We start from the raw sequence: 15599 nt of genomic DNA, 5'->3' as shown, positions 1-15599 counted from the left end.
CCTTTTCTTTCTCCCCATTTTATTTCTGTAAATACTTTCGCAATCTGCACTTTCTACTCTAACAGCATCGTGCTATAGGCTGGCAGCAGCGAGGAAGTTTCCAGTATCGCAGTGCTGGGGTATGGGTGCAGCGGCCGGGCACAGGGTACCCCCTCGAACATTTTATTTCAGGAAAATGCATGCTGTTGCAAAAAGCATTTTACCGTAGCGCTGAGGGATGCCAGATCTGCTGCTGCTAAGGGGGGCTTTGCAGCACGAGAGATCCTTATTTGTAGGTGGATGCTGGATGCATCCTTCTGGGATGGAGAGGTGGTGGTGTACCATTTTCTTCTGATTCTTAGTACTTCCATGGGTGCATTTGTGTGGTTGCTTCCAACTTGCTCCTCCTGCTTCGCCATCGCCCTCAGTGTTTTCCCTCTGGCTGAAGTTATGCGGCGGCGCAGCAAGAGCTGTTGACTGCGATGAAATGCATGTGAATGTCCTAATCCTAGGATGCTCAGATCCTAATTTGAACTATTTTAGATCTGCTGAAAATGTGAATAAAATTGCAAGGACCTATGATTTGTCTTAACTCACCTATCTGAAGATTATTAGATTCTGTTTTAATGAGGTATTGGGTATTGAGCACAATCAGTTATTCCGTTTTGCAGTATCCTTTCTTGTATTTGTTTCTGTTCTGTAAAATACTTTAATTACCACAACTGTATTTATGTATGAAGGTAATAATTACTGAAGGATTTGGGGGGTGGAATGACAGGAAAAGTAATGGCATGTAATCATCCCCCTAGTTAACTGGCCAAAGTCTTCCTTTACCACCTGCGTTTTTGAACATTTTGAAATACCTTTGAGGTTAAACTGTTTGAGACTAGCTTCTCTCCTTTGTCCCGCATTTTTTACGCTTCCCTGAGTTTCATACAAATCATTTATTTCTAAACTTCCTTACGCTGGTGCTGCTGGTGAGCGTGAAAGCTCAGCACTGTGGGTCCCGATGAGTCAGCAGCAGGCTGGAGGATTTGCCGCTGATGCAAGGTGGGCCAAAAATCTGCATCGCTTTGCTAGAGATATGGTTGCAAAATAAAGTTTAAAAATAGTTTCTTGCATTTTAACAAAACTAAAGTGCAAAATCCACAGCACTCATGCTTCACCTAGTTTCCCATAAAATAAATGTACTTGCACTCTCAGGTCAATATGGACTATGATTTATTCCAAACTCCTTTTTATTGCTAACGTTAAGCATGCTTGGGACCTAAGAAGGTATTCAGAAAGGGCAAAAAAAGGGAATCTGGGGTTGGCAGCAAGTTGAAAGGCAAAGAGAATACGTGCAAGGGGCAGTTAAGGCTTTGGGAATAGAAAGGAGAAACTGGGCAGCTTTGGAAAATGGACAGAAAATGGTTGACAGCTTTGATTATTGGTGCTCTCTTCCAGTTCTCAAGCAGCTGAGCGTTTTCAATTCCAGTACATTTACAAAAGCAAACAGCAGTGTGATCGTTGTGTTTCTGGAGGAGGGATAGTTTGTACTTTTGGAGGAGGGAAAAGAGAAGTCACTTCTGCAGTGGCAGGGACTGGGAAACATCACTAACAAGAGAACACAATTCAAGATTTCCAAAATCAAGTGCCTAAAATTAGGCTTCGAAGTCCTAATTTAAGAACGGAGAAAGTGGCTGTTTTCCAAGAAGGCTGAGCAGCCAGGCCTGATGGCGCGTTGCTCTCAGAAGCCAGCACGATTATTATAGATGCCTATTTTGGGGATTTTTTTTGGAACCCAAGTTCAGGCACTTAAATATGAAAACTGGGATCTGTTGTTTCAGGGAGTTCTCGAGCAACAGGGTGAGAGCTGGAGGATCCTGCTGAAAGGGAACAGGCTCCCAATCCTTTGAGCTTTCAGCCCAAAATGTTGCTGCTGTTTGGTTTGCTTAAAAAGGGTGGCATGGGACAGGGGGCAAACCTTTATATTTTCGTGCCTTATCTTTGCACCTGGAAACTGAAGTTACTCCAAGAAGAAACTCAAGAAACAACATTAAAATGTGACCAAGAATTCTTAAATCACTTTTTGGCATAAATCCCCCAGAATGTATTTTCTGTGAAAAGCGTATGAGAGAATTCCCTTTGAAGGGCAGGAGCTGGTAAAATACTTCAACATTTAGTAGCCCTTTCCTCAGAGAGTAGTGAAGTGCATTAGAAGAGCAGGTCATCACTGCTGGTAGCCTGTATGAAAAACTTTCCTAAATAAATTTAAAAAAAATATATACTGCAAGAAAAGCATATTTCTCTGTAGCCTTTGGCCTGTATTTTCGGTTGCCACACCAAGGAGCATGGGGGCCATCCATGCCCGGACTGAGCGGCAGGGCAGAGCTCACATCATCTGCCCAAACACATGGGTGGCTGCTGGAGCGTAGTGCGTGTCCCAGCTCATAGCGCCAGAAGTGGACCAAGGATGCAAAATGTTCCGTGGATATCCAAAAAAAACCCTGTCTATCTAAATCCAGAGGATTTTTGAAAAAGTAGTATTTTAATGATGGGGCTTGATCTTGTTAGGGCAAGGTGCAACTTTAGCTTTCATTATGTTTGTGTTGCAGAATTGGAAGTCCAGTAATTTTGTTTTGTTTAAAACATCAGATATGTGTCTTCCTGGATTAAATATTTGGACTTGAAGGAGTAAAGCATCTTTCAGGTTGTAAGCCTGAGTGCTTCCAGACTCTGATCCAGCTTGCCCTGGTGTTCAGGGGCCTTACTGCACTGGTAAAATTTGGTAGCAGAGAGGATGATTTCTTTCTTGCCTATTGTAGAAAGGCAGGTTAGGAAAAATAACTAGTGTATATAGAGGTACCTGTTTTAAAAAGTAGTGTGTGGCATAATTGGGTCATCTTTTTTTTCTGAACGTAAGCACCGAATAGGGCTACAGATGTCGTCTATCTGGACCTCTGTTAAGGCCTTTGACACGGTCCCCCACAACATCCTTCTCTCTAAACTGGAGAGGTATGGATTTGATGGGTGGACTGTCCGGTGGGTGAGGAATTGGTTAGATGGTCGCATCCAGAGGGTAGTGGTCAACGGCTCAATGTCCAGATGGAGATTGGTGACGAGTGGCGTCCCGCAGGGGTCCGTATTGGGACCAGTACTGTTTAATATCTTCATCAATGACATAGACAGTGGGATCGAGTGCACCCTCAGCAAGTTTGCAGATGACACCAAGCTGAGTGGTGTGGTTGACATGTCAGAGGGACGGGATGCCATCCAGAGGGACCTGGACAAGCTCGAGAAGTGGGCCTGTGTGAACCTCATGAGGTTTAACAAGGCCAAGTGCAAGGTCCTGCACCTGGGTCGGGGCAACCCCCGGTATCAATCCAGGCTGGGGGATGAAGGGATTGAGAGCAGCCCTGCTGAGAAGGACTTGGGGGTCCTGGTGGATGAAAAGCTGGGCATGAGCCAGCAATGTGCGCTCACAGCCTAGAAGGCCAAGCGTATCCTGGGCTGCATCCAAAGAAGCGTGGCCAGCAGGTCGAGGGAGGTGATTCTGCCCCTCTGCTCTGCTCTGGTGAGACCCCACCTGCAGTACTGCGTCCAGCTCTGGAGCCCTCAGCATAAGAAAGACACGGACCTGTTGGAGCGGGTCCAGAGGAGGGTCACAAAAATGATCAGGGGGATGGAACACCTCTCCTCTGAAGAAAGGCTGAGAGAGTTGGGGCTGTTCAGCCTAGAGAAGAGGCGGCTTTGGGGAGACCTTATTGCAGCCTATCAGTACTTAAAGGGGGCTTATAAAAAAGCTGGCGGCAAGCTTTTTAGCAGGGCCTGTTGTGACAGGACAAGGGGGAATGGCTTTAAACTAAAGGGGGTTAGATTTAGACTAGACCTAAGGAAGACATTTTTTACGCTGAGGGTGGTGAAGCACTGGAAGAGGTTGCCCAGAGAGGTGGTGGATGCCCCATCCCTGGAAACATTCAAGGTCAGGCTGGACGGTGCTCTGAGCAACCTGATGTAGTTGAAGATGTCCCTGCCCATGGCAGGGGGGTTGGACTAGATGACCTTTAAAGGTCCCTTCCAACCCAAACTATTCTATGATTCTATGAATAGTGTGCCTTGCTGGGGGATGACGTCTAGGTAAAGGAGCGTGGCTAGTGATCTGCTCGTGAATGTGGTCAGCTGCAGAATTTGCTTACTTTCAGTATTAGGAAATATGCAATTACAGTGTTTCAAATGGCCACTGGTTTAATTTTTCTGGGAGTCGATGTTCCTCTGAATTGGGAAACTATTCTAATTAAAAAAGAACCCTTGTAGTTGCTGCTGTTGAAGCAGTGTTTAATGTTGTGTGGCTGTTGGCAGGAGACTTGATGCATTTTCACATGACCCCCTCTGGAACAAAAGCAGATTGTTTCCCTCTGTTTTTCTGTTACACAAGTGAGTTCCTTTTGAAACAATTTCTTTTTCTGCAAATTCTGGAAATCGACACCAGGAGTAGATCTTCCTTCGTTATGCCTTTTACAATCTGCTGTCTGATAATGCTGGCACAAAAAGCTGCTTTGGGGTAGCAGCCCAAAAAAGCTGAGACCTCTGCAGAAAGCCTCCTCCTCTTGGGGAATGAGTTCTTCCAATTTTATGGAAGGGTTGAACATGGAGTTTCATTTCTTGCTGTCTTTGCTATAGCTAGACGGAGTTTGTTTCTGCTTTCTTAGTAGTTTCATTTACATACCTGCATTTCAGTGTCCAGCAAACAACAGTATATAGCAAGTCAGTTCTGAATTGAGCTTTTTTGTATATTTTTGTATACCTAACCTTTGTTTTTGAAACAAACTCTCCCATCTGAAGTCTTCCTCTGCAAAAAGGGGAGTTTAAGTCAGGCACAGATGCTGGGTTATTGGATGATGCAGCGCTGCGTAACTAAATGAATCGGCACTGGATCAAAGGAGTGACAGACAAATTGAGTAAGTGGGGATTTCAAGCAACAAAATTAATTATCTGCTGGGGAGTTCTTTTCCTGGCGATATTTAATAGCTGACAGTTTAAAAAAAAAAGAGGTGGATAAAAAAGAAAAGAAGAGCTTGCTCTGGATAACTTACTTTCTTCTCCTTGGAAATTATATACTCATTTCTCACAGTCTTCCTGATGTTCATGCTTCTTGTAGCACAGCATAGGCTGCTCGGTTAAGTTTCCTTATTCCTAGGACACCAGCGTGCCAGTGCTGTGGCCGTTCATGCAGGCGCTCATAGTTTGTGTGCCATAGCTGGTGAGGTGACAGAATCCCAAAAATGCACCATCTTGTGAAGTGTGTACTTATTTGGGCTGGGCTTCTTCAGTCGGAAAATAAAACCGATATGAATCAGGACTGCAAAAGACTTTTAACACTCCTGGTTATTTTAATCAAGCTCTTTTGTTTGTGGCTGGTGACCAGATTCCAGGGAAGTTTCTGTGCCTTTGTGTAGTCCAAAGCGGTACAAAGACTTGATGGATGCGGAGGGGAAAGTCCTCTTCTGCACATGTCCCCGAGAGCCCCAAGGAAACGGTGGGTTGGGGGTGCAGCCAGAAATCCTCGGCGAGCGTGTCAGCCTCCTGTCTGGAGCCCTCCGATGAAAGGGATGTGGACTTACATAGAAGACCACGAGATGTAAATGCACGTATCCAAGCCCATTGTATTTTCTTGGTCCCATGGGAAGCCAAAGCCCCTGTGCGGGCCGGGTGGCTCCCAGTCCTGCTTTGGACCGGGGAGAGGACGTCGTTTGCATCCTGCTTGGCTTTCCTTGCTGGACTCAAAAGAAATGGGGGTGTCAGTCCCAGCTGACTAAAACCAGAGGACCTGCTATTCATTTTACTTGTGTAAATCAGAAATCCCCTAGAGGCAGGGTTTTCACAGGTGGAAGAGATGTTTCTTTAGCTAGAAGTGAAAAAAATAGAGGTTTTGTTGTTAGCAACTACATGTAAACTCGGGTAATTGTTTTGGTTTGTGCTGCGGGTACGTTGACAGCTTATGTGTTGGTTACGTTATTTCCCCATAACTAAAAACTGCTGTTAGTATTAGTACTTCGTGGGGGAGAAACACCCAGAATGAAAACTATCCTATTAAAAATGGATACAATTATTTTAGTGAACGTTCAGTACAGTTCTGGATAGAAAAGAGGAAATTGGAAGGGTTTGGGTTTTTGGGTTTTTTTCTTAATCAAGAAAAAAATTACTTCCTCTTCTCTTGAGAACAGCTTCATGTACAATTGTCCCTGCTCATGGAAAGTGTGGCTACTTCTTTCCTGCTTTAACCTTAGGGAGGTACAGTGACTTATGTACCGCAATATATACACCAGGTGCTACCAATAAATACTGGCCACGTGAGGAGCTGACAGATGACATTTGAATCACTCTACTGTGCTGATGTTGGATGAGTTTTATCTGGTAATGTCTTAAGCAGTTTCTGGAACTGGAGATGCTTATGCCACGAACTGCAATGTTCTTTCCTTTGCCTCTGCAGCCCTCTCTGTCATTTGGTGGCTGTCGATCTCTTGATTTTACAGGCTGTTAATCAGCTGTAATCAGTCGCCTATCCGCAAAAGTGATAGCAGGCCAGTTTCCACTTTTTTTCCTTCCTTCCTCCTCCCCAGCTAGCGTTGCCAGCTATTCAAGGCTCTTTGTTAAAAGAGCTTCATAGTGTTTATTTGAGAATTTCAATGTTGTTGGCTTTCTCAAGGTCCAATCCTCCTCCTCCTCCTTGCAGAGGGATCTTGCAAGATGTCATCCGGTATTTGCACTTACAAAATACAGAATTAAAAAGAATTTCAAGTTAATCTGAACTCATTATTTTAAGCTTCTGTGTATCTAGATCCATGATTAAATACTTCAGTGGGAAATACTGCTCTTACACCAGTGGCTCTCTGACACTAGAATAAGCTTTATGTACTTTATATATGCTGGTAATGTCCACTATGTCTGCTGCAATTTTTGCATGTTAGTCTTTTCTTTGTTAACCCTAACAGATGGTGTTCAGATGATTAAATTATTTTCATGAGCTGAAGAGCTAACTTTCTCCTCTTCTTTCCATTTCAGTAGGTTGTAGAATGGAACTTCTGGATAAAACAATCAATAGCTACCTTGATGTTTGGCTTGGACCCAGAGGTAAGATTTGTCAAAAATTAAATACATAAATAAAACTGATACTGAAATGCAGATACTAGAGCATAAGAAACAGCTTCCCTCTAACATCCTGACGTTGACAGGTGACTACTTTCTTTAGTATCTGCAAAGCATCAAAATGTATGATTCTGTAATAAATAAGAAAGTTTATTCAATGCTTCTGATCTTTTGACCTGAAGAGCTGCTAATTTTTCAGCTATGACAATCATAGGTGCTATTCTTAGTATCAGTTAAGCTCATGTTGTTAGTCTTAGTGAACGACTTTCCTTACTCAGATCTTTGTTGCCCTTTTTTTTTTTTTTTTTTTAAGAATTTAGTAATAGCTTTCATTTAAAAAAATATTTTTTTAATTTGCATTTGACAAATAAAAATACTCTTTCCCTCATAACTAGAGCTGCTAAGGAATTTTTCACTGAAAAAATCTGTAGTTTTTGGAAAGCATTGCTTCTTTGAAACCATTCTTTTTAAAGAAACAATGGTTTTGGTAGGTTTTTCACTGGGAAAAAGTCTACAGGTGGAGAACAGCAATCCTGGTCAGCTCAAGGAAGGCAGTGGGACAGGGGACGGGTGATGGGTTCGTGGTGAGGGCTTCCACCTAGGGTAGGGATGGCCCAGTTCCACCTGGTCCTGACCGGGGGTGATTAAATATCAGCATCCCGTACACAGTGTGTGTAGGAATGCTACTCAGTGGCATGTGCTTTCTTCTTCTGATTGCTTCGGTAGCATCTTTCCTACCTCTTTCTTTGTCCCAGTGAAACTCTGGTGGTGGTGCTGCCTCCTCGCAAGACAAAGTCCACAGGAGGTAGAACAAGCCTCCAATCCTTCAAAACGTGTTTTCTGTTTGCTTTTAAGTAGCTTGGTGCCCTTGGTGCCCCCCTCTTCATACTAAGCCCGTTTAAATTAGTCTGGATGTTGTGATACAACTTTTTGCATGTGCTGGCATGTGGTCTGTACTTGCCGTGTCTTAAAAATAATGAGCCATAAAGGTGGCAAATCCAAACAATTCCCCGGCTTTCTTAACTACTTCCCAGCCTACGTTTTAAGGCCTCATTTCTTACGTTCAGGATCCACATATGACTCCTTTAAAATTAAGTCAGGGCTGTGAATGCCAGCAATACTCGAATTGTTCATTTATGGTTTGGTAATCTTGGTTTCAATCCTTTGGGCCGACTTCAGTGAGAGGAGTGAAATGCTGTGCTGTTGCTGGGTATGGACAACACAGTTGTGGTTCAGAAGGATCAAGCACTTGTCCCAAGTGTTCCCCTGAAAGCCTCTCGTTCGGGGTGGTTTATGTGCTTTTCCTGAGCAGTCGACATACTGCCAACAGGACTGGTTAGTCAGACTGGAATGACTGCTTTGTGTTTCATTGCTCGTACAAGGACTCAAAAATTTAATCCTCTTGAGTAGCACATACATAAGTCTATTGGGTTAATATTGATTAGAAAATAGTTATCAGGATCATCCACTGATAACCACAAAGGTATCTGCTTCACTCTTAGCTTTGCTGGCTCTGTGAGGAAAAAAGGTGTGTACTATCAGGAAAGGTTGATTTGAGAGAATATGAGGGAGAGGGTCATTGAAGCTTTTCTTTATAATTTTCTTTGTAATTTAAGCTCATCTGTGGTATGGACAACGATTCTGAATGGTAATGAGTATTTAAAAATAATAGCGGTAATAATTTAGGAATATCTTTGCCTTAGAAAAATGATTATTTCTGTTTTCTTTAACAACTGTATAACTAAAATCTTGTTTGTGAAAGTTTTTTGTAATGAGCAATGCGGCCCTTAGCAAAAGGGCTTGCTGCTCTTCCCTTCGTCTTTCTCCGGTAATTCCAGCGCTAGAAGCATATTGGGTACAGCTTTTTCTGGATGCATTGAACTCTTCCCCTTACAAAATCTAAGTCTTTGTATGTTTTTGTTTGTTTGTTTCAGACCCCAGAGTAAAAGGATGGCTTCTTCTGGAGAACTATACACCTACCTTTATCTTCTCAGTCTTGTACTTACTAATCGTATGGCTAGGACCAAAGTACATGCGGAATAAGCAACCGTTCTCGTGCAGGGGTATTCTAGTCATCTACAACCTTGGACTTACACTGCTTTCTCTGTATATGTTTTATGAGGTAGGAGAAAAGGGGTTGGGTTGGGGTTATTTTGCAGTATCTGTTTTAATTATATTGGCTTATGTTGAAAATGACGTATGAGGACAGTCCTCCTAAACCTGGGGAAACACATGCAGAAACGTTGCAACCGTTCTTCAATGTCACTTCTCAGGGGAGAAAACTGTAGCTGTAATGTTGTTACTTGTAAGGATGGTACGAAACAAACCTTCCCTTAAACATCTGTGGTGACCTTGATGAGCAACGTTTCAGGTGCACTTTCCTCGCTCAGTGCAAGTGAAGGCCTGATCTTTCAGCATGAACCTGGCTACTCCTTCAGTAACTCCTCCTTGCCTAGAAGTCAGGCTCAACGTGATCATGCTGGTGGGTTGTACAAAGTACTCGGTAGCAAAATTACAGCCTGTTTTGGAGTGCAAAACGTGTTTTACTTAAATGTGTTTAATCATGCACACACTCTTAGCATCTATTTCTGTAAGCCTGCAATAGCTTCTGTCCCCCTAGTTTTGCCAAAACAATTGCATCAACGCTGTTGTGATCCATCTATTTCTTGGAAGTTAAAATCTGACCATACAAATACATTTCAAACTGAATTGGACTTTCTGTGGACTTATTTTCTTTCCTAACAAAACAAAGATTTAGGCAGTATAAAGTTTTCCACTTCCCAGAGAGCACGTTAGCTGCTTTTACTCAGAACGGTATGTTTTTGATTAAAGTGAAAATGAAGAACTATGGCAGTGTAAATAAGAATGTGGTCAGAAAATGATTGAATGTGTGGCTTTAATGTACAGAATGCTCTGGCTTACTTTTAACCAAAAGCATTTCTCCTTTCTCTAAGGACAGATTTCATTTTCAACATGCGATTACAAGCTAGAGTTAAAACTACTAATCTTTTTGTTGTTGTTGTTGTTTTTTTGCATTTGCTTAGAAGTATACACAAGCTGTAATTCTCCTTTAAGTTTGTAGTTAATTCTATAGTGTTTTACAAGATGAGTGTTTAGATAGGAAGTGATTTAAATTTAAAGTTATTTCTCTTGTGTAGTGAATTGTCTAGTTAGAAATTACTGAGTTGGGTTATTAAGAACTTTGATACTTAATTCTTTGGGGGGGAGCAGTTTTGGATTCAGTAGGTACTTGGAATAATTTGTATTCTTGATGTGCTTACATTTCTAACCTCCCTGTCAGGATGTTATAATCCAGAAAAATCTGTGTGTTGATCTGTTTCATTTGTCTAAAAGTAGTGTTGCTGTGGACTTCATGGACAACATCTGCATTATTTTATGCAGCTATTATTTATAATTATATAATAATCTATTGTTTTAACCTCCAATTATGTTATTGGGGGTTTAAAAGTGCAGACTTTTCTTCAGTTGTACTAAGTATGGATAAAACTTTGAGGTTAGCCAATCTTTTCTCCTTGAATACTTGGAATAATACTCATAGTTTCCAAATGAAAATTATTGTAACATTCTGCTGTGTTACAAAACCTGCTGATAAATTTAAACAATGGAAAAGATCTGAACCGTTGATCTCGTAAATGCCTTTATATACACAGACTTTTCTCGCTAACAATGAACTGGTTACCAAGAAAGGACTATTTATTGCATGCTGAAGAAGTCCTCATACTTGTAACCAGCTGAATAGCCCTCATATTGTGAAGGCATGAGGCAACTATAATACACTGAATATTAAGGCTCCTCCCTCCTATATAGTGAAATGCTTTACATCAAAGTGAATGTTGCTCTTAATGTAACGTTACCTATATGGAAGTGTTCACTGGTGGTGGTGTAAATATACCTTCTCTTTATAAATGGGAATACACGAAGCTATAGTGTTATGAAGACTATTAAACTCATGATAGTTGCAACGAAATGTGTCTGACAGCACTTCCAAGGTAGACATGAGGGCAAGCGATGTTCTGCAACAAGGGACTGATCCCATAAAAATGCTGCCAAGTAGAGAGCCGTGCTGGCATAACACTGCACTGCTTGATGTTTGCTGGGAGAGAGCCGAAGGGCCGGGTGATAGGGAAAGAAATCAGCTTCCTGCACCTCCAGGTACGTTCTCTAGCTGTAGTGCCTCCGCAGTTACCTGTGTCAGTGCGAAGCAGGCGATACCCTCGCTCGGATCACGTCAGTCATGGAAATTTGGCTTTGAAGGATTAGCCATACATCAGTAGCACTTTATAGTATATGTACTCTCTTTTAAGATAAAATGGTGAAGAGGAGCATTCAAAAAGGAGATGTAACTCCCTGTTCTCTTCCTTGTTGTCACTTTGAGTTTCAGATGGATTAAACTGTCCTAGTTTAAGGAAAATCATAAAACATCACCACTTACGAACTTGTTTAGTAGCCTGTCTGAAAATAAGCTGCTTTAATAGCTTGCATATGATATACCTGAAACCCTGCTTTGGAGTTTTTCCTGAGTTATAGCTGTGGTGATTCAGGTCATGATTCATAGCATCACAGCTCAGTTTAAATATTATATGACCAAAACAAGATGTTAAAGTGAGGCATCCTCCCAGCTAGGATGAGAAAGATGACCTACTTGGTTTTCTGACCTTTACATCTGAATGTTTGTATACAATAACATGGGGGAAAATTTTTGCATTGTAGGATTTGTATAATTCTAGTTATTATATACTTGCACCATTTGGTCTACTGATGTAATATAACTTTATTTTAAAAACACTAGAAATCTTATACCTCTTATTTGGAATTCCTAAGATAGTAGTTTCTGTGTGTACTTGCTATAAATTATTTATTTGGGCATTTAGTGACCGGGCTGGGTTCTGGTATTAGCAGAACATGGTAGTGGTCTGTGCTTGTCCCAGACAATATAAAAGGCAAGACCTGGGGGAGCGGGAGAGGTTTCTCCAGGCTGACGCTGCAGTGGCAGGCATCATCATGCCCGTACCTCAGGAAGAGGGGATGCTCGTTAGAGGGAAACAACGTTTTATTCTATATACATTTACAGTGCTTGGACTTTGAGGGGAAATAACGTTCCTGTCTTGGGCAGGGGCAGCAAGGGTTGGCCTCCTGCGTGGTGGAGAAGGTGTGTAGCGGGGCGGCTGGCAGAGGGGTTATGGGTTAATCACCCGCTGGCTGGCATGGCTGTTTCTGAAAGAGCCGCGGGAGTAGTTAGGGCAGCAGAGGCAGCACTGCTTCCACCCGTGTCGCTGCTCTGCTCTCGGATCATGAGTCAAGTTGTCTTGCAACGCTGTGAGTAGGGCCCATGCCTCTCTACTCGAGTCTCGGCTGGGTAATTTGACAAAGTAGGTAGAGTGCCAGGTACCCAGTCATACAGCACGCAGACCTATTTTATTTTGGGTGTCTTTGTTAGCAAAACTAGCCAAATGATCTGGACCACCCAGACTTACATTTGAGAAAACTGGTCAGTGATGAAGGCTTACTTTCTTAACAGTGATCTCTTTACTGTCTTCTTTCTTCATCTGAAAAATTAATTCCCTACTGAATTAGCCTGAGAAAAGTCTCAGATTTTCCTGATGAGGGAGGTGTTGCATATGCTGTAGGAAAAGCATCCTAAGAGCAGCACCCTGTTTTAGGAAGGAGGGGACTTGGTGAAGAGGTGCCGTGGCATGTGAGCCACAGGTGGCAGCTCGCTGCCGGTCTGCTCTTTCCTCTCCCCTTTCTTTCTCTACCGGTCCCAAAGCCCTTATCTCTGTCCTGAGGTGACTGTGTTCATGTAAAGATAAAATTTCAGGCGTATGCTTTCTTTGATCAGACGTGAACTTCTGCTTCTTTTCACTCTAATCTAGCTCTGTTTTGAAGCTCGTTAAACCCATCACGCCTTGACAGCGTGATGCAGTGCTGGGTCCCTTATCTGCCCCTCTCCAGTGAGTCTCAAGACTTTGGTTTTATCACCAGAAAACAAAATCCTCCCCAGTAACACCTCTCCTACAGCCCAGTCAGACTGGTGTTAGTGTGCTGGTTTATTTTGGTAGCAGAGTTGATAAAAAAGCACATGCCACAGCATTTTAAAGAATTCAGCAACGGAATCACAAAATGAAAGCAATATTAAAAAGAAATTTTCAGTGCAGGGGAAGGAAGTACGAGTTGCTTGAGCACAAAAGCAACTTCAAGCTGCAGGGTTCTTCCCTGAGCCAAAGAACTTAACGTTGACTTTGAGTACCATTTTAATTGGATTATGAAGGAGCTGTCTCTTTTTGTGTCATCTAAACATCGCGTACTCTGGTGAAAATGATTGTAGTCAGCCTTTTCAAGACAGGTTAATTTCTCGAGAGAAGATATGCCTGTGGTTGCGCATCAGCAATGCCATTAGCAAGCCTGGGCTCCTGCCAACCTGAGATGAAGGGCTTCCTAGGGATGGCAGGCAGGAAAAGGTTGCCTCAAGCCTGGGGTGGCTGAGGAGCCACCAGCCCGTCGCTGGGAGGATAAGGAGTGCCAGGCAAGTTGAGACCTGCTGTGGAGTAGCTGTAAGGAGGGGTTAGAAACTCTGGCCATCCGGGACACAGACCACAAGAAGCATGAGCAATGACTTAAATGCACTAGCTGGCAATTTATGACACCTCCATTTATTGCTTTCTAGGTGGCACATAAGCAGCTCCCCGGTGCTGTACGCCCAGCCCCATGCATAACAGAGCCATTTGGGAACCATTCGTGGTCAGGTCTCAGAGTGGCCTGTTGGTTTCATTTTTTGAAGCCTTCCAGCATGTGCTGAAAGTATTGTGGGTGCAAGAGATAGTGGTGTCAGGCAAAGGAGCAGCTGGCTAACTCGGAAAAAGGATTATCCGTGTGTGTTGTATGTTGCGCCAAGCAACATTTGTTGGCACCAGCAGCAGTTTGTGGGCAGCAGTAGCAGCTTTTCACCATTTAGTTCCTTCTGGAAAGGGAGGGATTAAATTATTTTTGTAACTATACTAACTATTTATATGATGAAAGATGTTACCATTTCCTACAAATGTTGCTTTGCTTCTATCATTTAAACCCCTGTGCCTGTGAGAGTATTATAATAATATGCTAGGAGTTCTATGCTCTTCTGGAAACGGAGTACTTGGGTTTAGCTGAAGCTACCTATAGCCACGCTGGTGCCTTTGCCCTTCAGAGAGGTGGGATCCATCCAGACACCTTTGGTTGGGTCACACTTTAGGTAGGGGACCTGTATCACTTGCAAGGAAAGCTCTTTGGGTTTCACTATGCTAGCCTTTCCTTGGGAGAAGTTTATGGACCGCAGGGTTAGTGATGGATGCTATTTGGATTAATTACAATATAAACATTGTGATTATCCCTCTATTCCTAACACTTCCTTGAACTATGAGAACTGTATGAAAACATCTGTAAGCTCTTAACAACACGATCACAGCACAATGTGGTCTTCTGTCTGAGGGACTGGCGGGCACTCGCGAAGCCAGGCCCTAAGAGCGGTTTGGTGCAAGGCTTGCTCCAGGACGTAGCTGGTACTTCAGCAGGGTACTGCTTTTAAACTGGTGTGCTTTGTGCATCAGTGTCTTCCTCACGGCCGGGAGAGGAGTCCTCCTGTGGCTGCGTTCCCTTTGCTGCTTGGATAGAGAAATTGCTTGGGTCTGCTGTCAATGTGCACGGCTGCCCTGCTCTCACTCTAATACACGAGATAATTCCAGGTCTATATGTTATAACTAGATGTCTCCTTTTTTTTTTTTTTTTTTTTTTTCCTTTCTCTAAATAGTGGCAATAATTCTATCTCAGAAGGTCAAAAATAATGACCTAGGCTGACTGGGTATTTTAAAAGCTAATTTAGGGGGAAAATGAGCCGTGAAAGAAATAACATTAGGAACAGGTAGATCATTTAAGTGATAATCTTCATTGTAGCTTTTAGAATTAGCTTCCCATTCACAGTTCTGAGCAGCACTTAATCATACCAGTTATTGTAGTCTTTTAATCAAGTGATCATTTTAAATGACTTGGCTACAAAGAGTTTTTCACCATGGCTTTGCAAAGCTTTTTTTATCCTGCATGAGCGTAGATAAGACCAAAACCAGACAACTTGCTTGTGCAGGATATCTGTCTCTGCCTTTAAAATGTTTTTTGGGATACCTAACAATTCTTTTTTCACTTGGGAATCATCTAAATTTGTTACTCCTCTCCTCATGCTATTCCCAAGAGCAAAAACATCTTTATAAACAACATCCAGCGATCCCTTCTCTTGTGATATTAAAGGGGGGCTCACTCCTGCCCTTGCACCCACTCCCTCCTCCCATCCCACCCTCAACTTTCCCCTCCATCTCCCACCCATGAAAGGGTGGGACATGGACATCCACCTTGCCTCTTGCTTCTCTAGAGGTTTCAGCCAGCCCTTCGGCAACAGGCTCCCCGTCATCCTCTCATGACTAATAGCTGGTCATTACTCTTAAAAGTAA

At 42.8% G+C, this 15599-nt stretch overlaps 1 protein-coding gene across 6 annotated transcripts in view; it reads left to right on the top strand.

Moving 5' to 3' along the window:
- Positions 1 to 15599, top strand: part of ELOVL5 (ELOVL fatty acid elongase 5) — a 38249-nt gene that overhangs the window by 14043 nt on the left and 8607 nt on the right. For 5 of the 6 annotated variants that reach the window (XM_076332936.1, XM_076332935.1, XM_076332938.1 and 2 more), the window contains 2 exons: positions 7024 to 7092; positions 9042 to 9229. In XM_076332936.1, coding sequence (XP_076189051.1) covers positions 7035 to 7092; positions 9042 to 9229 — 246 coding nt within the window. In that variant the 5' untranslated portion in view covers positions 7024 to 7034. Of the gene's footprint in view, positions 1 to 6357; positions 6376 to 7023; positions 7093 to 9041; positions 9230 to 15599 lie in introns of those variants that run through there. The other variant, XM_076332939.1, reaches the window with a different exon arrangement.

The sequence above is a fragment of the Aptenodytes patagonicus genome, chromosome 3, assembly GCF_965638725.1.
Source record: "Aptenodytes patagonicus chromosome 3, bAptPat1.pri.cur, whole genome shotgun sequence".
NCBI lineage: Eukaryota > Metazoa > Chordata > Aves > Sphenisciformes > Spheniscidae > Aptenodytes > Aptenodytes patagonicus.
This window is presented reverse-complemented; position numbering and strand designations above follow the sequence as displayed.